Source organism: Aquarana catesbeiana, linkage group LG01, assembly GCF_042186555.1.
Source record: "Aquarana catesbeiana isolate 2022-GZ linkage group LG01, ASM4218655v1, whole genome shotgun sequence".
Lineage (NCBI taxonomy): Eukaryota > Metazoa > Chordata > Amphibia > Anura > Ranidae > Aquarana > Aquarana catesbeiana.
Window position 1 is genome coordinate 337,031,160 of NC_133324.1, and position 27,177 is coordinate 337,058,336.

General features: G+C 45.8%; 1 protein-coding gene across 3 annotated transcripts; it reads left to right on the plus strand.

Moving 5' to 3' along the window:
* The first annotated feature begins 1,066 nt into the window (after positions 1-1,066).
* Positions 1,067-22,833, plus strand: LG01H1orf87 (linkage group 01 C1orf87 homolog). Of its 3 annotated transcripts, none has more exons than XM_073624161.1 (8): positions 1,067-1,446; positions 3,317-3,511; positions 4,368-4,503; positions 4,708-4,804; positions 4,962-5,030; positions 9,037-9,098; positions 17,308-17,485; positions 22,303-22,833. In XM_073624161.1, the coding sequence occupies exons 2-8, from the start codon at positions 3,405-3,407 to the stop codon at positions 22,461-22,463; spliced, it is 810 nt and encodes a 269-aa protein (XP_073480262.1). In that variant the 5' UTR covers positions 1,067-1,446; positions 3,317-3,404; the 3' UTR covers positions 22,464-22,833. The 3 variants fall into 3 exon arrangements, with proteins under 3 accessions (XP_073480262.1, XP_073480201.1, XP_073480329.1); XM_073624100.1 differs by having other exon boundaries at positions 1,067-1,441; XM_073624228.1 differs by lacking the exon at positions 3,317-3,511 and having other exon boundaries at positions 1,068-1,441.
* Positions 22,834-27,177: the final 4,344 nt, after the last annotated feature.

Here is a 27,177-nt window from a genome sequence, read left to right on the forward strand (position 1 = left end):
ATTTGGGGCCCAAGATACGGGGCCCCAAATTTGGTTTGGAAAATGTCATTCTCTGCTGCAGAAAAGTGCTTGACATTTTCCTAACCGAATTTGGGGCCCTGTATCTCAGGGCCACTTGGTGCTAGGAACCCCAGATTTTGGTGTGCAAACCCAATGGAACTAGAACTATAACAGAGCCAAAGCCAAGTGCCCCAGAGATACAGGGCCCCAAATTCGGTTCGGAAAATGTCAAGCACTTTTCTGCAGCAGAGAATGACATTTTCCAAACCAAATTTGGGGCCCCGTATCTTGGGGCCACTTGGTGCTAGGAACCCCAGCTTTGGATATGTTGTAGTGCTAGTTCCACTGGGTTTGCAACTTTGGGGTTCCTAGCACCAAGTGGCCCTGAGATACGGGGCCCCAAATTCGGTTCAGAAAATGTCATTCTGTGCTGCAGAAAAGTGCTTGACTCGAGTATAAGCCGAGGGGGGCGATTTCAGCACAAAAAAATGTGCTGAAAAACTCGGCTTATACTTGAGTATATACGGTAAACATTTTTTCATAACACAGCAGCATCTACACACATAGGACACCCAACAAGAGAGGTGATTTATTCCTCCAAAGCAAATACACCTTTCATACTGGTACTGACTAATATTTCAGCATTTCTCTTCTCCCTTAGTTTCTCTCCATCAGCTAACATGACCCCAGTGCTGCGGAAAGGGGTAAACAAGGACATGTTCAGGCGCCTGACCTCCTTCTTATCAACCTATGATGTCATTGGTGGTTAGCTGGGCCACGCGGGGCCCAAGGTTTTAATGCTGCACAATAAAAATCTTTGACATTGTGTAACAAAAAGACAGGCTTGAGCCATCCTCTAGATTGTTGACAATTTTTGAGCAATTTGGGGCAATTTTTAGGCATTTTGCCAAGGAAGCCCTGAAGAACCCAGAAAGCACCCTGTTTGGAAAAGCTTGCTCTAGATCAGTGACAACCAGGGATTTCCTCAATTTGACTTCCTGTCTTGGCTATGTGACAGGAAATGAAGAGAAATCTCCCTAAAATGGTTACATACTGTAGATGGGTTCTATAACCTTCCAAAATGAAAAAAATAAATACAAGTTTTGGCTTTAATGTGCATCTTTCACAGCTACCTGTAGTTCAGTTTTAAAAAAAAGACGTGTAAAGTTTCTTTGGCGCACAGTAAACACACAGCGCCTACCAAGCCAAACACCAGCTGAGCAGTGCTGTGTATCTTTCCCAGAAATGAATGTAAAAGATAAACCATGGCTCTAGTCTGTGGACAGCTATCAGGGTGTGTGTTTGCCTCATACATAGTAACAAGAAATCAGACTCCATCACTCTTACGTGACAAACGGATCCTGTAAGACATTAATGAACATTCCATAGGTGCCTGGGCTTTTCCTGCCAACAGACGTAGTCACCAGAAGCATAATCTCAGGTGAGGTGGGTAGTTGTTAGGAAAAGAGAGAGAGAGAAAGAAAGGAGGGGAAAAAAAAGGGAAGGAGAAAGAAAAAGGGAAATATGGCAAGAAGAAAGAAATGAAAATATGAAAAGAAGGAAGGAGGGAAATATGGGAGGAATTAAAATGAAAGGGAAGGATGAAAGGCAGACTGTCTCCATCCAGGGCTGATCACTCTCAGGTGATTGCTATACAGTGATTACGGCCTCGATTAGCTGCGGGAGTTTGCGGCCTCCCATTCTCTGCAATGGGGCTGCCTACCGCAACTAATCACTGGGAACCCCCACTGGATTCTCACATGTAAACAATGTCTGGCACATTCGCAAGTGCAAATGTAGACTAATACTTTGCTTATTAATAAGAGTTTTGAGATTAGTTTTGTCATTTTTTTTTTCTTTTGAAGAAATATTGAGTTAGTTATTGTAGGTTATCCCTAATTGGGGTTTATTAGAAGAAGTTATGAAGATTAAAGACAGATGAAAGCTTTCTTTGCTCTGTGCACTGTGCATCATAAACAATTGTCATTTATTACAAATGAAATACTTGTTTTCACCTTTTTTGCATCTCAGTGCTGCTAGGGACCAGGAGATGTCTATGACAGCTCAGTCCCTGTGCTGGGAGCAAAGAAACCTTGGCTGACCATAGATGCATTTGTGCAGCTTGTGGGTGTTTAAAGCCCAACCTCTTTCCTGCCGCACATATGCGTTACGTGGACGGTAAGCAGTTAAGCCGGACAGAAGGTAAAATATTAACATTATATAGGATTTATTTAGCATCAACATTTTGTGCATTGTTTTACAAAATTGTATTAGATATAAATGCAAAACTTTTTTTTTACATTTTGGTTAGCGTAAGGGAGTGTTATAACCCCTGTCAGGGTTTTTCTTTGTTTTTTTGTTTATGCTATTATTAAGATTTCACTTCACTTCCTCTCCCATAGCCAAAACAGAAAGTGAGATGAAATCCCTCCAAAGTGAGGAATTCCCTAGTTGTCACTACCTGAACTAGTGTCCCATTGAAAGATTTGCCCTCTATTTCTGCTCTAGTGACAACCCAAAATTTGAGATTTTTTTTCACTTTCAGTGATACTGATCACCAGGACAAATAGAGAGGTTGAATCTCCCTAATAGGAACACAGACAGCTATAAAAATTTGACAGGTGTTCTAAACTCTCTCCATTCTATCCAAAACTAAAGCTTTGCCTTTAGTTACACTTTAAGGCTTAATGTACATGGGACGTTTTTCCAATCTCTCCTGAATGATTTAACTTAACAGATAGTAACCCACGTTTAAAATGTCCGTTTTGCTGCGTTTACACGCCGCGTTTAGCATCTGAAACGTCGGAAAATTCGGCGTCTGAACTCATTTTTTTGCCTTCAAAGAAAAGCCTATAAACGCAACTGCTTAAAAAATGACATTAAACGAACCTGTGTACATGGACACATAAGATAACACTGGATGAGTTCAGGGGCAGTTGAAAAAAGCATCCAACTGCCTCTGAACGTCTGTTTACCAGCAGCAGTGTACATGAGGCCTTAGGAAGACCGTACAGTTACATTCCAATCCAATACAAGAGGGTTCAGAGGGACCTATTCATGAGAGATTGCATTTGAAAAAAAAGTGGTAACTTCCACTGTGGGAAGGCATTTGGGAACCAAAGCTTCTCAACACCTGAAGGACCAAAACATGGCCTTTAACTTTATTACATTCACCTGTTAAGAAGAGCTCACAATCTAAATTTTGATTGTGATGGCTCTTTTTGGATGGACAAATTAAAAATCCATGGCTGTTGGTGATATGAGAAACAAGAAATGATAATTTCTCTGAGCAATGTGACTTATTTTGACATTCTAGGTAACAGATGGAGAAGATATGACGGGTGTCCAGATGTAGTGAGAACTGTCTATATTAGTGGGGATTATTGAAAATTCATGGATGTGTCATGTCTCACCTTAAAAACCCTTCTTGCGTCAGGGAAAAAATGCCTGAAATGATTGTAAAGATTGTTGGAAGTAAATATGTCCGATATCTTGCGGATAATTCTAAATGGTAAGTGTTATCCTGTTGTTTAAAGGGCCAGTCCACCCGGTGGGTGGGGTTGTGGCATCCAATAGGTTTTTATACCTCTTCCATATCCCAAAGATCTCATGTTCATAATTCCTGGCTCTGCTGGTGCTCATCTTGATGTTTTGGAATTTTCTGTCCCCTTTGAGGTGTTTTCTGTCTTCTTGTTGAATTATAAATTATAAAAATAAAATTAAAATAATAAAGCAAAAAAAAAAATTATCCTTGACCTGTCCCATTGATAATGTTTCCATTGGGACAGGAAGTGAGTAGAAGTCTGCAATGAGTACACAGGCAGCAACAAAAAACTGGTGGAGATTATTGTACAACGTAGACTATACAGGAAGTGGTTAGGAATATAATGTACAACATAGACTATATAGTGAAGGGGTCATAAATATAATATACAACATAGACGGTAAAGAGAATGGATCAGAAGTATAATGTGCAATATCTATCTATCATGGATAGGACACTTTTGCTGTGCTGATAATGCTCCATCCAAGGTATACCAGAGCACACTGATGGAACAGCGATGCACAGTTCTTATTCTTTGTTTATAACCTGTAAGAAGGATCTACCTATTTATACAGCAATTTACCTTGATTTATCCATGATCATGGATAAAATGACACATTTGCTGTGTTGATAAACAAAAAGATCCTGCTGTCTGCCCTCCATAAAAGGGGTTTACCTTCTTTACTGCTTCACAGTTGAAACAGCGCACACCATGTCAATTAAATAAATATTTTCTAGAGAATTTCTACCAGTGTACAGCCAACATTACTGTTCACCAATCTGTTTCATGACAATCACTTTGTGTGTATTTGTGTTACCGCAGCTGCCCTGTTGTGGGTCAAGAAAATGTAATTTCACATCTGGTAGAGATGATGTGCAGAATTCCCAATTTAAATTCCTTCCGAGGAAGTCTGCTGAGAAGAGACCGAACATTGTGTGATCTGTTATCAGTCTCTGAGGTACTAGCCGATGTCAGGACATGCTTTATCTATCTATCTATCTATCTATCTATCTATCTATCTATCTATCTATCTATCTATCTATCTATCTATCTATCTATCTATCTATCTATCTATCTATCTATCTATCTATCTATCTATCTATCTATCTGTTTGGGGAAAAAAATTCCTTTAACTGCAATTTCCTTCTCTGTGTTTCTATAGTTTCTCAGTGTGTGTGAGTCTCATGGAGTGTCTATCCCTCCGTCATCGCTGATCCCTCTCCTGGAAGATGACGTCTTTGCTCACCAAGGAAAAATTCGGAAAGTTCTTACGGTTTATGTATCCAAGGGTTTCTCCTCTAAACACCATTTGCACATCACACCTATTTATTATCTATTGCATGTTCATGTGAAAAATGCTAGCTTTGGGTGGTTATAATTATTTTTTCTGACTGGCATTTTTTTTTACTTTTTACAGTTGGAGGAAGATTTTGGATTTATTACACAGCACAGAACACAGCCAAGCCTTACCACAGGAAAATGAAGGTAAAGAGAAACAGCGATGCCTCATGCCTCCTACCGATCTTCCTTCTCTGAAAACACTGCTTTTTATTTGCCAATAGAAATTTGGACACTTGCGGGTGGGTGCAGCAGCAATAACACACAGGAAAGGATCCATAAGCCGCACAATCCCTATGATTAAGCGCAAAGGGGTGGAGCGAAATGTGTTGGGGCATGGTCTAACTGAAGTCTAGGTTGAGGCTCCCGTTCATCTCACATCATACACATGGGTCTGCTTCATGATGTGCGGCTTATGGATCTTTTCCTTTGACATTGCTGCAGTTTGGAGCTAGGGCGAGCTCCCTGTCCCTGCATTCACTCACAGCAGTCTATTCGGACTTTACCTCTCACCTGTCTACCTGGGTGGCACCTAAATCTTGTCTTTTTTGGGTCACAGCAATAACACACACTCAGTCCAGATGCAAATAATGGAACTTTTATTGAAGTCAAGGAAAAACAGTACACAACAAGCCCAGCGAAAAGAAGCCCAGCCGGAAACACTCACGGATGACAGCAGTGTGTAGCGAAGCAGGTCTCAGCCGAGCTGACAGCGTCAGTCTTGTGGAGCGTAATGCAACCTGGCTGGTCGGAGCCTAAGTGGGAAGGTTTCCAAGAAGAGTGGCAGATCCCTAAGCTTTCCCTATTGCTAGTACTGTCCCTGACAGATACGTTGCCTGTCCCTACACTTTCCACACGCTAAAATGCACACCAAACCCAAAAGCCAGGGTCTTACATAGGCTCTGCCTGACTCAGGATGGCTGCCAGGATCTCATGGACTGTCTATCCAACCGGATAGATGCCCCTGTGACCCAGGAAGCCATAGAGGAACCATGTTCCTCCTCACTGCCGCTGTGATTGAGCATCACCTGCAGTGTAGAAAACAGACTGCACCTGCTTACACACTGGTGGAAGCGAGGCTTCACCAAGATGTGGGAGGACCCCCAATGCATCAGTGTATTTCACAGCACACACACACTTCTACTTTATACCATCGGCATTGTAAAGGCTTGTTCACATATGCGGCAGCCTTTACTGAACCAGTTTTCAGAGGGCAAGATTTTGCCTTCTCACGCCTGTTTTAAGCCTTAGGCTAGACTGAATTGTGTGCCTAAACCTGCTACTTCTCTGAAGAGCAATTAGCAATCAGATTGCTTTTTTGAGGCGATTGACAGGTGCTCAGGAGGCATCTCCCAATCGCCTGCTTTAACCCAATTTTTGCCAAATAAATGCACACTGAACATGGTTTTGGGGTGTTTGAGGAACTTCCCCATTAGCTTGAATAGGTTGCCTTTGCCAGGCTTGACGCCCTTCAATAGCGACATGTTGGATAGTTTTTGCAGCAGATGTAAAGCAACCATGGCATGTAAACACTCATGTCTGCTGCCATTGCCGGTGGGGGGGACGGACCACTTCTGAACATTTTTACCTCCTACCAACAGCTCATCTTACCTTAAAACCCACAAGGGTTGTGTTGGTGGTAGTACCGCACATCACACATTACAGGGGGTATAATTTATTTGTACAACTGTGCCTCTATGTCAAACAAAACCAAAGAAAATTCCCAGCTCAACTCACTGACCAGCCTGCAACCAACCAAATTATCCTGTCTAACAGTATGTGTTAAAAACAGGGGTTTGTGTGCAACCCCTGCATTTAACGCATACTGTTAGACAGGATAATTTGGTTGGTCGCAGGCTGGTCCGTAATTTGAGCTGGGAATTTTCTTTGGTTTTGTATGACATGTGTCACCCTTTCATGTGCTCCTTGCTGCTAAGGCCAGTTATAGGTGGGGGCATTTGCCAGTCGTTTGAACCTTTCCTCTATGTTTGATTTCAGGGGCAGCCAGGGGACAATAAAACCATGGCTCAATAACCGCAAATGTAGACAAACCCCATAAGCAATACAAACAATAGTTATTTTGACAATCCAATCCAGGCTTTCCCCTTTCATGTTGTGAGTTCTGCCTGTCTGCTGGCTATCTCTTTCATCAACTTCCTGGATTCCCAGCATGCTCTGTGGCTTCCCCTGTACTGTTAATGTGTGTATGGAGGGGCCATATCTATTAGCTGTTGGTGCCATGTGGACCCTGAACCAGTCCTGCTTCTTCCTGCATGGGACACCTCCATATTGTGTCACCTTCTCCTGGCCCGAAGCCTGTTACCTGGAATAAATAAATGTCCAGATAAGGTGGGTTTTCACTGCTTTACAGCATAAACGTCACTCCAGCACAATTCTTCAGTTACAGGCACTTTGCAGTACAGTTCACAGTATATGTCTCACTGATAGAAGCTCATATTACAGAATACTCTCCCTTTTTTTTTTTAATTAAAGTTGAACTTTAGTCAGAAAATGAAGTCGTGCTAGATCACTTCAGGCTGGCCCCTTTTGCAGGTATAGCTACGTAAAACATAAAAAAATCCCTATACTGTTTAAAATCAAGTAATACACTGTCTCACCCTGCTCTGTAGAGGCAGATTTGCTGACAGCCTTAAAGCGGAATTAAACCCCCCTATCCTTTACAGCCAAGGAAGCTGCTTCTGTTTAAACTGCAACTGCCATGGTGCCGTACATATTATCAGTTATTACATCAGCCATTTGATATTCTGACAGTTTGGTTGAGGACACAATCAAATCAAACAGTTTTTTGAAACTGGTAAATTGATGGGTTTAGTTCCACTTTATGATTTACAGCTGGGGCTCTGGGCTTCAACAAAATAGCAGCCTCAGCACAAACAGGAACACTGCTGGAGGCAATTTACAGCACATACTAATTTTGGTAGCATAATTATTATTGTAGAATGTATGTGTCTTGCTAAAGAACATTATTTTTTATCAAGTTGTTATGGGTAAAGTTCTACTTTAAAGTGGAACTAAACCCTCCTGTTCTTTTCAGTCAAGGAAGATGCCATCTTTTTCTGTGCTTGATCTGCAACTGCCATGGTGCGGCGCATGTGATCATTCATGACACCAGCTGTTTCATGGTTTAACAGTTTAGTTAGGAGCACAGGCAAATGTGACAGTTACATTGCTGGCATGCCGGGAATGTAACTGTTTTTTGAAACTGTTAAATCAATTTGTTTAGTTCCGCTTTAACTTTCCATTCATTGATTACACAAGTGCAGAACACTTCCCATTTGTTACAGTCTATTTAGCAAAATGTATTACTCACTCAGGATGTTGCTTCCTCAAAACACAAAAAACATCCTTCATAGGCCCAGGGGCCACTCTAAACCAAGCCACAGGACCCGCTAGGTGGGGTCAATCTTCTGATTAGGAACAATGCAAGCTTGACACCTTAGCACTAAAAACCACAGAGAAGCTGGCCATAAAGTTCACAAATTTATATGACTGCTGTGCAACCCAGACTGATAATTGCAGCACTGCAGTCCTCTTCAGATTACAAAACAAAAGGGGACACACACCTAGTGCATTGTCTATTAAAAAGGTAAAGATACTCAGAACCAGATTAAAATGCTAGCGTATTATAAACACAGAAACCCGATGCCAGCTCTAGCTCTGAGGAAGGGGGCCTGAACATGTCATCCATTCGGACCTAAAGGGTTCGAGGGTTGGCATCTGGTTTCTGAATTTATGATATGCTATCATTTTAAGTTAGCGCATGTGTGAATTGAGCGTGTTCCCGCAATGCACATAAACTCGCATCTTTTTTGCAAGCCTGCTGCAATGCCATTCTTTGGGACAAAACTCATGGCAGCAAAGTACCCCTGTGATTCAGGTAAGTGGGGGCAGTTTAAGGGTGGGGGTTAGAAAATGTTACCATGTTTCATATTACATCCTAATTGTGGATGTAATATAAAATAATGATATAAGGGCTAGGTGCACACGGCAGCAGTCTGACAAGTCATTTGTGGTGGAACAAATATCCACAGGGCCCTACATAGTTGATGATACATCTAAAGAAGATTATACAGTCAGATTGTACAGTGCATTGTCAATGCTAACAGTCCTTTTCTTTCCCCTAATTTACAAGCCACAGAAGATCTACCCGTATACAGTAAGGATCCTGAAATCCAAGTGAGCCCACAGCACTCGGTGAGTCCATCTATCTTCGCTGACTTATTCTTAAAGCTTATTTTCAGCCATAGCATATTATTTATTTTGTTAGTGTAGCAAAGTCCCGGGGCCCCTGAAGCCCAATGTTGACCTTCAGAGTTAAGGGCAGCTGACATCCTTCAGTGTAGAGTGGGCTACAAGGCATGGTGGATGTAATGCAAAATGAACAGGTGGACGCCAGACACTTTTTGAATGCAAAGAGATTTATTGTCTCTTAAACAGAACTGAGAGGAGAGAGGATTAGGGCAAGGACACCCTTAGGTATATGCAATGTTAATTGGCAGACTCCGATACTTCTATAGGAAGACAGCTATACAGGTGAAGACCTCCAGCTGGACATCACTTCTGTATAGGTAGGACAACTGTCTCCTATGGCAACAATCTTGTAGCCGTTACTAACGGTAAAGGTATTCAACTAGCTGCAACACAAACAGTTCTCTTTACCCCACACTCACTCACTGTGGGTCTTCACTCAACAAGCTCTCAGTCTCTCTCACTAGACTTCAGATCCACTAGCCACTGGGTCCCCTGAGGTCTTTCACTGTAGCACTCAGTATCTTCCTCAAGCATCAACCCCGCTTCACTGCTGGGTCCCTGGCTCGGCACTCACAGATACTCCTCAAACTTCACCCCTGCTGACACGTTAGATCCTTGGATTGACACTCCACAAGCGTCACCTCTGCTGTCCCGCTGGGTCCCTGACTTGACACTTACTGATGCTTTCCTACTTCTTCACTGTCCCCGGCTGGCGAGAAGTCTGCTCTGGTACTGGCCTCAGCTCACTCACTGTGGTCTCTGGTAGCAAGGTGGATGGTCCCTTTGTGGCGACAGCTTCCGCTCTACCTCTGACCACAACTGGTTCCCCAACCAGCGGAACCGTTACTTCTGGTTGGACTACAAGCCTGCAGTCAAATTCCTGCACTACTTCTGGATAGGCTCTCAGATAGCCTAGCAGCCAGATGTCCCCATGATATGTCTTAGGTTTCTGGCCTAGCAGCCTGGGGCAATACGACACACGTCCACCCAGACAGCTGTCCAGGTGGCACAGAACCCCGATCACCTGACTCCACTCAAATAAATGGGTTCTCCCAGCAGGCCAAGGGACCCAAGAAAATCTCTGCCCATTGGCCAAGAAACCCAATTCATTCCTGTCTGTCCTTGCAATGCCCTTGTCTTATCTAATGTCACCAGACACCTGGCCATCCAGTGACAGAAGAGAGAAGTATAGCAATTCCAGAATTAGAGCAAAATCAATTGACCTCCTAACAATTGGCCAAGGCAACTATCACTTGGCAAATAAATTTAATAGCAACCCTGCCTAAAAATAAGGGTGCTAGATTAGCATTAAGAAGAGTCATAACTAGATCGAACCCGCCAGGAAGCCGTCATTGCACACCACCAATCCTAGTCAGTTTTATATTTCCCGACCAGCAGCTGCACATACACACGCTGCCTATGATTGGCTGTGTGCAGTGCCAGCTTCCTGATGGTTTTGATCTAAACACGCCCAAGCCCTATTCTTAGTCATAACCCATTTCAGGTTTTTATTGCTGTGTCCTCGTTGGGTAGATTTCACTTCACTTCCTGTCCTGGTGACTACAAGTTTTGTTAATGTCTGTGTCCAGTAAAAGTGATTTTTCTTGCTTTTCTCTCTGACATAGAAGGTCCCAGATATCAGCCCTGAACTGCCAAAAATGTGTCGTGTCAGGGGGAGTGGAAACAGGGGGAGAGGAGCAGGGAATAGAAGATATGCCATAGAAATTTTTTAGGGTGCATCTGTTAAATCCAAGTCCCAGCTGTAAGCCCTGAACTGCCAATAAAAGCATCGGGGAGGGGGAGAGGAAGCAGGGGAAAGGAGCAGGATACACTCCAGGAACTTTATAGGGTGTATCTGTCACATCTAACCCCCAGCTGTAAGCCCCAAAATGCCAATAAAAGCGGTGGGGAGGGAGCGTGGATACAAGGGAAGGGAGCAGGGTACAGAAATACGCCCTAGGAACTTTTTAGGGAGTATCTGTTAGAACCAAGTCCTGGTTGTAAGCCCTGAACTGAATAAAAGCGGTGTGTGTGTGTGTGTGCTAGAAGCAGGGAGAGAGGAGCAGGGCATAGAAAATACACCCTAGGAATTTACATCCAAGTCCTGCCTGTAAGGCCCTAAACTGCCAATAAAAGTGGTGGTGAGGGGGGGATGGAAAAAGGGGGAGAGGAGCAGGGCACCGGCATTGCAAGTGTGGGCACCCGGCTGTGACAGCTTGCGGCTTCACAGCCGGGTGTGCATTGCCCGTGCGGGAGTCGCCAGTGGCGTCACTAGTGTTGGTGTCACCTGGTGCGGCAAAACATGGTGTCACCTCCCTCCTGTCTATCCTGCCCAGAACCCTGCAGGCAGCGCACAGTCACGGGGCGCACCCCCAAACAGCCCCTGTAAATGATAGTATATGGTGGTATAGGGCAGGTTAGGGTGGTATAGGGCAGGTTGCGGTGGCATAGGGCAGGTTAGGACTCTATGTAGAGACAGACTGTGTGCAGTAACTTACAGCATGCCTGGAGATGAAGACACCCGGGGGCTGCTGTGTTCTCACCTTTTTCTACTCCAGTTGCAGATCAGCCAGATCCAGTGAAGGAGTCTGTGGGAGGAGTGGAGGAGGCAGCCACACCCCCAGCTCCGTCCACCAACTCCGGCTGCCTTCAGAGATATTAGAGATCTGAGGGACAGCTTAAGACGGGGGGGGGGGGGTGTTACAGGAGGAGCCGCACGGCTTGGTGCCTTGTTCGCTCCGCTGCAGCTCTGCAAGCAGAAGCTATGTACAGTGTGTAGCGGTGGGTGTCACCCAGTGTGGCCCCCTGCCCCATAGCAACGCCAATGGGAGTCGTGCAGCGCCTCCCCATTGGTCTGGCAATCTTCTGGGGCCTGTGACATGTCCCAGAAGAATGCAAGGAGGGAAGGGGAGAGGAGAACTTCTGCTCGAGCCGCCTTGAGCGGAAGTGGGAGCAGGCAACTGTCAAAACTAGGTACCTGCTCCCTCCCCCCCACAAAAAATGACATGCCAAATGTGGCATATTTGGGGGGTAAGAGTGCTTAAAGGGGAACTTCCCCTTTTGGGTGAAGCTCTGCTTTAAGTTGTTAAAGTCCAACTTCACCTAAAACTTTTGGGCTAGGGTTATAGTTTTTGCCACGTTTTAAAGAATAACCCAAAACTGTTTTGGCTTTGGTGGAGAGGGATTATAACCCCTGTCGGGTTTTTATTGCTGTTTGTGTCAATGCTAGGAAGATTCACCCTCCCTATTTGTCCTGGTAACCATTATCACCAAAAGTGAAAGGAAATACAAAATTTTGAGTGGTCACCAGAACAGGAAAAATTTAAAAACTTGTACACAAACTACTGTGCAAAAAACAGTGCTTGCCCTTCTACCAATGAGTAATTAACATAGGTAGATATAAGTAAAAAATAAAATAAAAATGATATATGTGGATGAGGAATACAAGTACTGACTTGTGTGCATGTAGCATGGCCTCCTTGGGGACTGCTGAGAATTACCTGCTCATCTGCACGGCCATGACCAAGTAAACCTTCCAACCCACCTGACACTCTTCGTTCAGACATCCTGTTAACACTATAAAGCAAGAATCAAACAACTCAATAGTATAAGGTTCTAAAATATTTTACTTGAACCCAAATTGGAAAAGTTATTTCACAAAAAGGAAGGAATAGATCCGCTGGGCTGGGATAACCGCACCAATTCAGCAAACAGATTACTCCAGGAGACACAACAGTGGTTAAACGATGGATAATACTATATACACTATATTCAGATCCAAAGTCACCTCCTAGTGGATGTTTCAGATGTTTCAGTTAACTACATATGTGGCCAGACTTAGATAGTTGTAATCTAGTCAGCCTATGCTATTCTAATGAAAGCTGATCTCCCGCTTGTTTTTTATTTATAATATATATATATATATATATATATATATATATATATATATATATATATATATATTATAAGTGATGGCAATAGAGTTCCACGTTGCAGATCTGTTATTCTTCACTAGCTAGTTGGAGCTCGTTAACTGTAATCCATTTGGTTGTAGAGGAAACAAAAGGTTCAGAATGGTGAAGGCCTAAGGCATCTGAGCACAGTGTTCCAGCAATGCAGTAAAGTGTTCTTGGGTAAAGATGTGTGTGCACGGTGTTCTGTACTGGTGGTAGTGAATAGATAAAGATTGAGCAGCTTTGTCTCCCACCAACGACCCAATTGATCCGAGGTCTTCTAGACAGGAACACAGTCGTGACGTTCCCCACATGTCCGCACTGATGGATAGGTGCTGTAAGTGATGCTAGTAACAGGATGTCCAACAGTGGGTAACAGGAGTAGGCCTCTTAGGCCTCATGGTGGGAGTAACGTTCCACGTGGTAGGCCGCGACCACTCTCTCTCTCTGTCATACAGAGAGGTCCGTCTTGCATCAGGCCCAGGAGGAAGAGAGCATGTGCGGGCTTCTCAGCTCCCTTGTATCATCTCTCCCAACATCCTTCAGGCCACTGCAAGGGTCCCTGGGATTTGTAGTCTTAGGTTACATGGATGCATAGCAGCAGATTCAAAGAGGACTATACGCCCCATAACTCACTCTGTTAGCACATTGATATGAGGTCACTGGCTGCACGGATAATCACAGGGACAAACAAAGTTTAGAACACTGAAAGGTATGAAGCTTTCTGGTAACAGTCCATATTGCTACATACGTATATAGATGTGATTGATCAATGAAATTAATTAAACATGGAATGAAAAATTAATAAATTCCATTACCGTAACAGGCAAGTGAATGGTTAAAAAAAATCTAGTGAAGTAATACTGGACTAAATAAAATGGTAAATTAAATAATGGGAACAAAAACAATAATAGATATGATTGTATATATAGATCATCCAATATCCCAAAGAAACACACAAATGAAAAAAGTCCAAAACAGATATCCTGTGTGGTTCAGATAAAAGCTTCCCCCGTGGGTCATACAAACAAATATAGTATAGATGTCCACTCACCAGATGATGTTGATCCTCCTACCTTATGGCAGGAAGGATCAGGAAGGCTTGTGGGGGTCTACCCAACCACCTGGGGTCTTTAAACGAATCCTCCAGTTCCCTCCACCTTGGCATGGGACGTGGCTCCAATCAGGGTGTCACCAGTGGTGCAGGAAAAAGTAATGAGAGAGGACGGACTGCTCGTAGTGTAATACCGTAGGGTGGTTTATTTAAAAAAAAACTCAACGCCTATAAACATTGGCAATAAAAACAAAAATGAAGACAACTCCTGATTGTGAACAACTGCAATGACACAGCCTGGAGGAGATGGAAGCCGAAAGACCCACAGCAGAGTCAGCGTGCATGCCACCAAAACGTGATGTAGCGCAACGTGTGTTCCAGTCTCACGCAAACAAACAAGATATTTGGGGGGCACACCCTAAAAGATGCATTAAAGATGGTGCAGCCATAAGACCGTACAGTAGAAGAAAATATTACAGTGCACACATGCAAAAAAGACATTTACTTCCAGCAAGGCTAGTTTAAAACACCTAAACATTTAAAAAAAAACATTATCACAAAATATGGGGATTTGGTCACACCATATTGCTATATGGTGCTAAGCCCACTTACTGTGACAAAGTACCCCATGATTAGTGGGTCCTACACTATCCATAGATTGGGAGATCCTGCTTCTCTAAACCATGAGAACAATACACTCTTCTAAAATGGGAGAATCTTGAGGTCTCCACCCATGACACAAGTGGACACTAATGAGAGGTACTTAATGAGGGAGTGGGGTGCTCCTCACCCAAAGGTATTTGGTCAGAATCCATACAATAGACAAACAAGATATTTGGGGGGCACACCCTAAAAGATGCATTAAAGATGGTGCAGCCATAAGACTGTACAGTAGGCTTGTGGGGTCTACCCAACCACCTGGGGTCTTTAAACGAATCCTCCAGTTCCCTCCACCTTGGCATGGGACGCCGCTCCAATCAGGGTGTCACCAGTGGTGTAGGAAAAAGAAATGAGAGAGGACGGACTCCTCGTAGTGTAATACCATAGGGTGGTTTATTTAAAAAAAAACTCAACGACTATAAACTTTGCCAATAAAAAAAAAATGAAGACAACTCCTGATTGTGAACAACTGCAATGACACAGCCTGGAGGAGATGGAAGCCGCAAGACCCACAGCAGAGTCAGCGTGCATGCCACCAAAACGTGATGTAGCGCAACGTGTGTTCCAGTCTCATGCAATTCGTCATCTGTCATGACGTCATCAGCAGCTGGGAATCACACTGAGCCATCTCCATATATATCCTGCCCACTTTCTAAACCCGCCCCTCCACTACTGCATAACAGGAATTAGTTATTGCGCAGACCATATGGCAAAACAGGAAACACTCTTACCCTGATTCAATTGCAATATTGATATATAGATCCCAACTAAATAATATAGTGTTGACTTTATAAAAAGATGTATAACTAAAAAAACTTTATTAATTTTAGTTAATTTATAACTTTAATAATAATAGTTTTGGTGATCATATGGACCTCCAGAACAGGAAAGGCTTGTTATGTTTGCAGTTGGGGGGCTTTAAAAATGCATGGTTGAGCCTTGTTTTAGAGCCTCTAACAGGGACACAAACAATAATAGTGGAATAGGAAAGGGTTAGAACTTTTGACCATTTTTCTTTATTTGTCTCAGTGACAACTACTTCCCTCATTGCTTATTCTGGTGTCACAGGTACAGGAAGTGAAGGAAAATCCTCAGGTCACAGAGAGGAATTTGAATTTTTGCCATCTAACACTAAACAAATGCAGCACTCTCCTAGGTTAGGTTGCCAGTGAGGTTGAGGTAAATTTAGTCTTTTTGGCTCCTCTAGCAGAAAGGGAGGTTTTGTCAGCACTCCTTCTACCAGAGTTCTGTCTCTCAAAGCAACAGGAGCAGATTGTACCACACAGGTTCCCATCCCCTACAGAGGTACGAAAGTTCAAGAGTTAAAGGGGTTCTAATCTCTAAACATTTTTGTCAGCATTCCTTGCATTAAAGTAAAAAATGTTTAGGCTTTGGTATTAGCTCCCCCCCCATACTTACCTAAGCTCTCATTTGATCCAGTACAAGCACATCTGCAGCTCTTCTCTCCCCTCACTTCTGGATTTCACATGTGTGCAGTAAAATGATTTTGTAAAATGTGCCTAACGTAGCCCAGAAAAACCCACACAGGCCTTCCATGTGACCCAGTACTTGGCGCCCAACGAGTTAATGGGAAAACATGGAGGACGTGACAACCAACCTTTCTACCCCTTCAGGCTGCACCTGCCCATGTGGCCTGCCTTACATAATGCCTGGAGGGGAAAGGTTCTTGACCTGGTGGAAGAGATCCCAGTCTGGAAGGGCTACTTCTTCTCAGCTGAATTCACTGAGGTCCCAGCTATGCTAGGGCTGGGGGGGGGCCTAGTTTCCTGGAGGCAGTTCAGAGCCAAGTAAGAAGGTGCATAGAGAATCCGGCCTGGAGATTCACAGTACAGTGTCTAGGCAATACTGGACAGGATCAATCCAAGTATCTGGAGACACAGTGGAGTAGAGGCCTGAAAGTGGGATCCCAGTGACTGTTGGTTAACCCCTTGTGTGACTGTGTTAGTACTACCAAAGTGGGATTTGCTCTGCCGGGGGTCCCAGAAGTGCCTGTGCCTCTAGAGGGGGAGGATGCCCCTGAAGAAAGTAGACAGAATGGAGAGAGAGAGTCCTCTGAACATTTTGTGTATTCTGGAGTATCCTAAAGCTTCCCTACACCCCATCCAAGTTAAACGAGCATTGAACCTTAAAAAGATACTCAATAGGGTTATTGCATTGTGTGGGAGCTGCTGTGTGCCTGGCTGCCAGGCACTCACTACTTGGGAATAGAACCTGGCACAAACCTGCAGGGCCTGTAAAGGGTCTGAGCACACAAAGAAAAAAGTGTGCTTTCAGAAGCACATCAAGATCAGGCAGAAGTCAGGAAAGTGTTAGGAGGCAGTTGCAGAACTAATTGCAGCCCAATGTCACAATTTTTAGGGTGGAAATATAGTGTAATACAGAAAATTTTAGCGACAGGAAATGGTCCCTTTTTTTTGGAAATCATTTTTTTTTTGTGGATTTTAATTTTCATGATATTTCACAGAGTCTAACATCAGAATGTTCCCACGTGGCCAGTGCAATGGCCCCTTTGCAGGGCTCCAGGCCTGTGTCCGAGCCCGCTTTACATCTTTTTGAAGAGAGAAGTTGGGAGCCAGGAGCATGGATAGATCGATTCAAGAAGCTGGAGAATGTTCTATGGCTGTGTCAGATAAAAGACACCGGTAATATATTCACTTCACATCCAGTGTTATTAACATTATAGATGTGTGCTTCCTCCAATGCCTCATTCATTACAGCATGGAGCAAGTCATTAAAAGGAATTCCGGGTATGGATAATGGTTACATTAGTCTAAGCTCGACCAATGTAATTATGTATTAAACCATACCTGTAGAATCCTTCTAGAAGCTGTAAATCCCTATAGTAGACACTGCCACTTCAGGAATCTCCACTAGCCTCCCGATCCCATGCCAAGCCGGTTCCCTCTTGCATTGTCAACACAGGAGGTCAACTGCTGGGCACGGGCATCATTCAAATTTTCTCAGTGAATGCAAAGCATTCTCTGATTGGACAAGGTGCAGAGGCGGAGCAGTGATATCATGCTCTCCACCACCTCCAGTCAGTGCATCGGAAAAAATATGAGGCATTCTGTAAATGGCGGTTATGCCGTACAAGCACAGAAGACTGTAGCGATCACTGTGGCAGCGGGGACAACTATAGTGAATCCCTGCTTCCACAGCTGTCCCACACTATGGAATATGTACAACCACCTTGACCCAAGCTGAACCAATGTGATGGTGAAAAAAAATCCATACCAGTTCAGCTTTAGTTTTACATTCACAACAGATATTGTAGGACTGCATTGGGAGGCTATTCCAGCGCAGTCCTACCGCAAGACATGGCAAAATGCCCTGTCTACCTGTCTGGTTCACACCACCATATTGTGGGTGTGTGCACTGAGAAATACTGTAGTCTCTTCTGCAAAAAAGAGCACTCCTGTTGAGTCTGCCTGTTTCCAGTGTTTTATCTTTTTAATTCAGTTCCGCTTTAAAGTGAACCTGCAGATGAGCAGCTAAACACGCTGTTGAAATACATTTGTGGGACACTTTTTTTGGCTGTAGGCGGAGCAATATCATAATTAGGAGGCGGGGCATGCATTTGTAGGTGTGGCACAGCAATAAAAAAGAAAAATGTGACGCGCACAGCGCACCAGCGGCGAAGCATTGGCGTGGTTTACGTGAAATAGTGGGCGTGGCTTAAATGGGCATGGCTCAAAGGGGGTGTGGTTAGAATCTGAGATGAATGAGGGAAGGAGAGGGAAAGGGGGAGAGAGGAATGGAGGGACAGGAGGCCCAGATCCTACACAACAATAGAAATATGTGTATTCTAGAAAGTTTAACAATTAGCAGATAAAGATACACCTGGTGTTAGCGCTTCAATCATCCCGGCACCATGGTTGTTATGGTGTCAGGATGATTGAAGTGCATTATTTCTATTATTACATTGTAATATAAAATGAAATCATTCAACTCACCATAATGCCGAATCAGTGGGATCCCTGAGCGTGTCACTAGCCACGTCGCCTGCCACCAGCAGAGTCCTTCCTTGCATCAGGTGCCCCCAGCAGAGCCTGTCCTTGCAACAGGTGTCCCCAGCAGAGTCCGTCCTTGCATCAGGTGTCCCCAGCAGAGTCTGTCCTTGTATCAGGTGCCCCCGGCAGAGTCCCTCTTTGCATCAGGTGCCCCCGTCAGAGTCCCTCCTTGCATCAGGTGCCCCCAGCAGAGTCCCTCCTTGTATCAGGTGCCCCCGGCAGAGTCCCTCCTTGCATCAGGTGTCCCCAGCAGAGTCTGTCCTTGTATCAGGTGCCACCAGCAGAGTCAGTCTTTACACCAGTGTTCCCAGCCCCAGTCCTTAAATCAGTGTCCCAGGCAGAGCCATAGTTACCCCCCCTGTACATAGTTACCCCCCTCTACATAGTTACCCCCCTGTGCATAGTTACCCCCCCGTACATACTATCCCCCATGTACATAGTTCCCCCCACTGTACATAGTAACCCCTCCTGTACATAGTTAACCCCCCCTCCTGTAAATAGTTTACCCCCTCCTGTATATAGTTAACCCCCCTCCTGTATATAGTTAACCCTCCCCCTCCTGTATATAGGTAACCCTCCCCCTCCTGTATATAGTTAGCCCCCCTCCTCCTGTATATAGCTAACCCCCCTCCTCCTGTATATAGTTAACCCCCCTCCTCCTGTATATAGCTAACCCCCCCTCCTCCTGTATATAGCTAACCCCTCCCTCCTGTATATAGCTAACCCCCCTCCTCCTGTATATAGCTAACCCCCTTCTGTATATAGTTACCCCCCCCCTCCTCCTGTATATAGTTAACCCCTCTCCTGTACATTAAAGTTAAATTTCTGCAGAGACAAAAGCCAGTGGCATCACTACAGCTGGTGTCACCCGATGCGGAAAAAAAATGGTGTCACCCTCTCTCCACCAACTATGGTCCCCCCTCCCTCAGTAAAGAACCCCCCCCCCCCACTAAGTACAGACTGCCCCTTCAGCAGTATAGATCCTCCTCCCTCAGTACAGACCCCCCCCCCACTAAGTACAGACCCCCTCCATCAGTTTAGACCCCCTCACGGCGGCAAGACTGTTAACAGGAAAAAAACCCTGGGAATCCATCTCCTCATCCCTAAAGAGGCTACACTGGCTAACCGTGAAGAATCGGTTCACTTCCAAGACCCTCTGCCTCACCCACAAATGTATACAAGGAAATGCTCCGCTATATCTCCGGGAGAAAATAAAACACTACACACCGAATTGCAGTCTTCGATCAGCCAACCAAAACCTCCTTATCATTCCCAAATACCGCTACAAAGCAAAGGGAGAACGAAGATTCGCAGTCCAAGGACCCCGACTATGGAATGCTCTTCCTACCAACATCCGCATGGAAGAAAACCACCAGGCCTTCAGGAAAAAACTAAAGACCTTCCTCTTCTAACAAGCTGACAACAGAGAATGTACCTCAGCGCCTTGAGGCGATTCAGTTCGCATTTGCTGCGCTTTACAAATCATTCATTCATTCATTCATTCATTCAGTGTAGACCCCCCTCATCAGCATAGACGCCCTCAGTACAGACTCCTCTTCCTCAATACAGACCCCCCTCAGTGCGGTCCCCCCATCTATCAGTATAGACCCCCACAGTGCAGACCCCCCTCCATCAGTGCAGACCCACTCAGCAGCAGCGCAGCTTGTTCTAGAACACCCTACCAGCCCTTTGGCTTGGTGAGCAGTAACACATGGATCAGTCATCATCCACCTGTAAGCATATACTGCTTGTTAAGCCTCGTTCATACGGGCATACTTAAGTTTACACCCCTTGTGAGGGCCATGTTTGGACGCACATGGGTGCACAGGTGTCCTGTACATACATATGCAAGCAGGCCCAATCATGTCAATAGGGGCGCAGTGGCTGCACAGATAAAGCCGTTGCTCTCAATTTGACAGCCAGGCAGGTGTGCTTCCCAACAATCAGACAGTGTCAAGTTGGGAGGAGTGACTTTTTCCATGCAGCCGCTGCATCCTAATGGACATAGCTTTGGAGTGGGTGACAACGCTCCAGCCTAGTCACTTAATATGCCTCCAATATTGTTGCCACTGCACCACCACACAGGACCCCACCCATACTGTCCATCTTCTGAAGGCCTAATGATGGTGTCACTGTTCCTTAAAGGGGATGTAAAGCAAGCCTTTACATCCCCTTTAAGGGCCAGTTCACACCATAGAAATACAGGCCAGATGCTTTTCTGCATGTATGTTTTTGATGCAGTCCAGTGCATTTTTCCCTTAACCTAAAATAAGGACATGTGCATTCCAGTGCATTTTTGGTGCATTTGGGTGTGTTTTCCGGTGCGTTTTTGATGCATTTGACCGCATCTGGAACGCACTGGAACTGACTGCACTGGTGTGAACTATGCCATTAAAAACCATATAACCTACCTTCCATGCGTTTTTGAAGCAGAAAAAAAAAAACGCACTGGACTGCATGTGGTGTGAACTGGCCCTAAATGTATATGTCTACTGGCTCGCTCTAAGGACCATGACTAATATATCTTCTTCAGAACTCCACCCAGCTGTTGAAGGCATTGCAAAGTCTAAAGATGGTGCCAAACTTCCTTGGAGAGGAGATAAAGACTACTATAGGGTAATATTGACATTGGGGGCTCTTAAAAAGTGTAAGAAGCCAGTGGGTAACTCGAATGGTGAAGTTAGATCTAAAGCAGAAGTTTTAAGGTACCTCCCTCCAAAAAATACTCTATTAGCCCTTACTCAACCTCCCTGGAGGTGATGAGGGGAGGGGTCCTTACTTCTGTACTGAACAGCACACATGTAATGACATAAGAGTACCATTCATGGCACTAATAATCTGAGTCTAGGCCAGCGATTTGACATCCCCATAGGGGGTGGGGCCAGGACAGCCTGCAGTGGCCATCATTTATCCCAGAAGACTGGCAGCATCTACAGTAGCAGCGGAAAAGACATACTGCAGGAACAGCTGCAGGTTGAAAGTAATGCCGTGTGCACACCGTCAGACTTGCCGACAGGACAAGCTCCGTCGGCATTTCCGACGTAAAAATTTAGAGCATGTTCTCTATCTAAGTCCATCGGAAATGCCGACAGAAAAAGTCCGATGGGGCATACCAAAAGCTCCCATCTGACTTTTTCTGTCAGAAATTTCAACCGTGTGTACGTGGCATTAGTATGGCAGCAAAAGCTGTCTTTTTATTTCATTGTTTTACCTGACTAATTTTAATTCCTAATAAAAACTAGTTAGACTTTTTTTTAAAAAGGAAACTATAATGGTTTTGTGCTGGTATAGCCTTTTAAGATGGCCTAAGTACCCAAACCTGAAAGTAGCTCGCATGTAGCATAATTGAAGGGAAGGGGAGTTTGTAGATCTTAAATGAAAAAGTTGCTTAAGTGTGGTGACAAGGTGCCTCTGCATTGTTCTAAATTTACAGTTGATGTTCTCCATAGGTCTGGTGGAAAAAGAGAGAGCCCGGCAGATCCTTCACAGGTACAATGTTCTCTATGGTCTGAGTCTCAGTGAAGAGAAGATGGCGGAAGCTCTGGAGAAGTTTGGTGTTGAAGATCACGTGACCTTGGGGCCCGCGCTGCTCTTCTTGAAAGATTTGTAGAATACTTTGTGAGCATCAGTGATATGAGCAAGTCTAGAAAAGGAAAACTTGTGGTGCTGCAACCCGTAAATATAATGTCCAATGGGACAGGTGCAATAGTCTATGCTAGGATATACACTGTACATACCGTAGACAAACATCAGAGAGTTAGAAAATCCAGCACCGACTTGACTAAGGCCCTAAGGTTGGGGCAGAAACACGTCAATCCTTTTATATGATGGATACTTTTATGTCTGGATACCCATTTTGTCATCAATTAAGTCGGTGGCGGATTTTCTAACTCTCAATGAGCAAGTCTGCACTGTGAGTTGGGGTTGCTGTTTGCTGTACAGAAGCATGCTGCATTCGTTTTTGGACTTAATCTGAAAATAAAAGAAGAAAAATAAATTGTGCCTGATATTCAGATAAATTCTCACCCTAGATGAAGCTTTCACTGCGAACATGCTGGTTGTTATTCTAGGTCTGTGGTTCCTAACCACTAGGCCATGGCCCACTGCCAGGCTGCGACCACCCAACCTCCCATAGTGGCCCACAGTGCCCCTTAACCTCTCACAGTGTCCCCAGGCCCCATAAGAGCCCTCGGTGCCTACAAGCCTCCTGCAGTGTACCCATGTCCCCTAAGAGCTCTCAGTGCTTGCCAACCTCCCACAGCGACTCCATGCCCCTAAGAGCCTTGAGTGCTTGCCAACCTCCCACCTCATGGACTGATACAATTGTTTGTAATTCTGGATGTCCTTAGGTGGTAGGTTAAAATAGGCCTTTTGCGGATCTTCAGTAAAGAAAGGGGTGAATAGGCCAGCCCATTGGTCTTGGGGCCACCCCTCTCTCTCTGCTATTTACTGGCCAGAAACACCTCCACACATCATCGCTATGAGTCAGTTCTGTAGGTAGAGGCTGGCCCACATGGCTACCTGGTTGCTAGGGGTAACAGCCATAAGTAAACAAAACAGGTTTAAAGGAGAAGTACCAAAGGTATTTTGGCTGTACTTCTCCTGTGGATCAGAGAAGTGCAGTTTATTTTGATGTCACAGAGCCAATCCAGGCTGGGGAAAGATTGTGACAATATGGTCGGGATCCCCCCAAAACCCTAGACTGACACCTAACTCAGCCTCTCAGTGAGACGCTGAGAGCCTGAGGCAGCTGCTCCAGCCTCCTTCACAGCCCAGCGCTCCAGTGAACATGGGGAGGGGGGGATTAGAGCAGAGAGCAGTGACTGACAGTCACCAGCTTTCTGCTCTTGGAGCACGGAGATCCAAGCAATTGGAAGTGTTTGATCACTCGGCAGGGGCAGCCCGTGCATTTAGGGCGCATGGGCACCGCCCCCGCTATCCTTGCCACCCCCCTATATGGTTAATAAATATGCATTGCATCAATCTATCCATGGCCGCCGCTGCCACCCCCTATTCAGGCATCCGGCCCCTTTTCGAAAGCCGGGCGCCTGAATTACAGCAGAGGGGGTGTTTTTTTTTTTTAAGCACCCAATTAGAGCCATAAGCTCTAATAGGCTTCAAATTAGGGTGGACTCGGAGTGCAACGCATTGGTCTCAGAGTCCATCCATGGACATTTCACTTTTATGCCCCATTCACATCTAGCATAGTGGGAGCGCACATTTTGTGTATCTTTTTCCCTGTGACACGCATAGGGCAGCCTGTTGATTTAAATTGGCTGTGCTGTATGTGGTTGATGGGACATTTTTGCATTTTGTGGGTTGCGTGTTTTTTACTGTGCGTTTTGCAACATTTGCCCCTCGTTTTTTCACATGGCAAAATGTGTGTTTGCTTCTGTGTGCTGTTAACGATTAATGGCACTGAAAGCACAACTAGTAATTTTAGGTGTATACACATGGCCATACACTATGCAATCTGATTGTATATTGTGTATTTAGTGAGAAGGGTGATCACTGATTGATTGCATTTCATTTACAAACATGCAGCTGGGAATGGGAGGGTGGATGATGCAGGGTGCTAATGAGGTCAGCTGGTCAACTCCTTCCTGTGTCATTACCTACAGTCTGATCAGGAAGAAGTACTAATAGAAACCTCTGGAAAGGTGGATTTAGACAAGAAAAGTAAGTGACTCTAGAGTTAATGGAAAGCCTTGATATTTTTGTAAAAAAAGTACATGAAGGCTATATTGGTGCATAGGGGAGCTGGAATTTAGAGGAAAAAAAAAAGTGTACCAAGGTGAACTTACCCTTAAGGGGGGGGTTCAGTCAGAGGCAGTGGTGCTGGTAATGGGGAGGTTCAGTCAGAGGTAGCTGTGGTGGGGGGAAACAGGCAGCAGTGGTGGTAGTGAGGGGGGGTTTAGACAGGGGCATTGCCATTGGTGGGGGGGTTCAGAAAGAGGAGGTGGTGGTGGGTGGGTTCAGGTGGTGGGGGGTTCAGGCAGAGGCGGTGGTGGGGGGTTCAGACAGAGGCGGAGGGGGAGGGGGGTTGAGGCAGTGGTGGGGGGGGGGTTCAGGCAGAGGCAGCTGTGGTGGTGGTGGGGGTTCAGGCAGAGGCAGTGGTGGTGGTGGGGGTTCAGGCAGAGGCAGCGGTGGTGGTGGGGGGGTTCAGGCAGAGGCAGCGGTGGTGGTGGTGGTGGGGGGGGGTTTCAGGCAGAGGCAGCGGTGGTGGTGGTGGGGGGGGGGGGTTTCAGGCAGAGGCAGCGGTGGTGGGGGGGGGGTTCAGGCAGAGGCAGCGGTGGTGGTGGTGGGGGGGGGGGGGTTTCAGGCAGAGGCAGCGGTGGTGGTGGTGGTGGGGGGGGGTTTCAGGCAGAGGCAGCGGTGGTGGTGGTGGTGGGGGGGCGGTTTCAGGCAGAGGCAGCGGTGGTGGGGGGGGTTGCGGTGGTGGTGGGGGTGTTCAGGCAGAGGCAGCGGTGGTGGGGGTGTTCAGGCAGCGGTGGTGGGGGTGTTCAGGCAGCGGTGGTGGGGGTGTTCAGGCAGAGGTGGGGGGGTGTTCAGGCAGAGGTGGTGGGGGGGGTGTTCAGGCAGAGGTGGTGGGGGGGGTGTTCAGGCAGAGGTGGTGGGGGAGGTGTTCAGGCAGAGGCGGCGGTGGTGGTGGGTAGGGATGAGCCGAACACCCCCCTGTTCGGTTCGCACCAGAACACGCGAACAGGAAAAAAGTTTGCTTGAACATGCGAACAGGAAAAAAGTTCGCTCGAACACACAAACGCCGTTAAAGTCTATGGGACACGAACATGAATAATCAAAAGTGCTAATTTTAAAGGCTAATATGCAAGTTATTGTCATAAAAAGTGTTTGGGGACCTGGTCCTGCCCCAGGGGACATGGATCAATGCAAAAAAAGTTTTAAAAACGGCCGTTTTTTCAGGAGCAGTGATTTTAATAATGCTTAAAGTCAAACAATAAAAGTGTAATATCCCTTTAAATTTCGTACCTGGGGGGTATCTATAGTATGCCTGTAAAGGGGCGGATGTTTCCCGTGTTTAGAACAGTCTGACAGCAAAATGACATTTGGAAGGAAAAAACCCATTTAAAACTACTACCCGCATTGCCGACAATACACATAGAAGTTCATTGATAAAAACAGCATGGGAATTCCCTACAGGCAAACCCCGAACCAAAATTAAAAAAAAAAAAAAAAAAAAAATGACGTGGAGTCCCCCTAAATTCCATACCAGGCCCTTCAGGTCTGGTATGGATATTAAGGGGAACCCCGCACCAAAAAAAAAAAAAAAAAAAAAAAACGGCGTGGGGTCCCCCCAAAAATCCATACCTAACCCTTATCCGAGCACGCAACCTGGCAGGTCGCAGGAAAAGAGGGGGGGGGACGAGAGTGCGGCCCCCCCTCCTGAACTGTACCAGGGCACGTGCCCTCAACATTGGGAGGGTGCTTTGGGGTAGCCCCCCAAAACACCTTGTCCCCATGTTGATGAGGACAAGGGCCTCATCCCCACAACCCTGGCCGGTGGTTGTGGGAGTCTGCGAGCGGGGGGCTTATCGAATCTGGAAGCCCCCTTTAACAAGGGGACCCCCAGATCCCGGCCCCCCCTGTGTGAAATGGTAAGGGGGTACTTACCCCTACCATTTCACTAAAAAACTGTTAAAAATGACAAGAGACAGTTTTTGACAATTCCTTTATTTAAATGCTTCTTCTTTCTTCCTTCTTCTTCTTCTTCTGGTTCTTCCTCCGGCGTTCTCGTCCAGCATCTCCTCCGCGGCGTCTTTCTATCTTCTTCTCCTCGGGCCGCTCCGCACCCATGGCATGGGGGGAGGCTCCCGCTCTTCTCTTCATCTTCTTCTTCATCCTCTTCTCTTCTTCCTTCTTCTCTTCTTCTCTTCATTTTCTTCTCCAGGCCGCTCCGCACCCATGCTGGCGTGGAGGGAGGCTCCCGCTGTGTGACGGTGTCTCTTCGTCTGACGGTTCTTAAATAACGGGGGGCGGGGCCACCCGGTGACCCCGCCCCCCTCTGACGCACGGTGACTTGACGGGACTTCCCTGTGACGTCACGGGGAATGCCACAGGGAAGTCCCGTCATGTCCCGTGCGTAAGAGAGGGCGGGGTCACCGGTGGCCCCACCCCCCGTTATTTAAGAACCGCCAGACAAGGAGACGCCGTCACACAGCGGGAGCCTCCCTCCATGCCAGCATGGATGCAGAGGGGCCCGGAGAAGAAAATGAAGAAGAGAAGAGGATGAAGATGAAGTGAAGAGTGGGAGCCGAGGAGAAGAAGATAGAAGACGCCGCGGAGGAGATGCTGGGCGAGAATGCCGG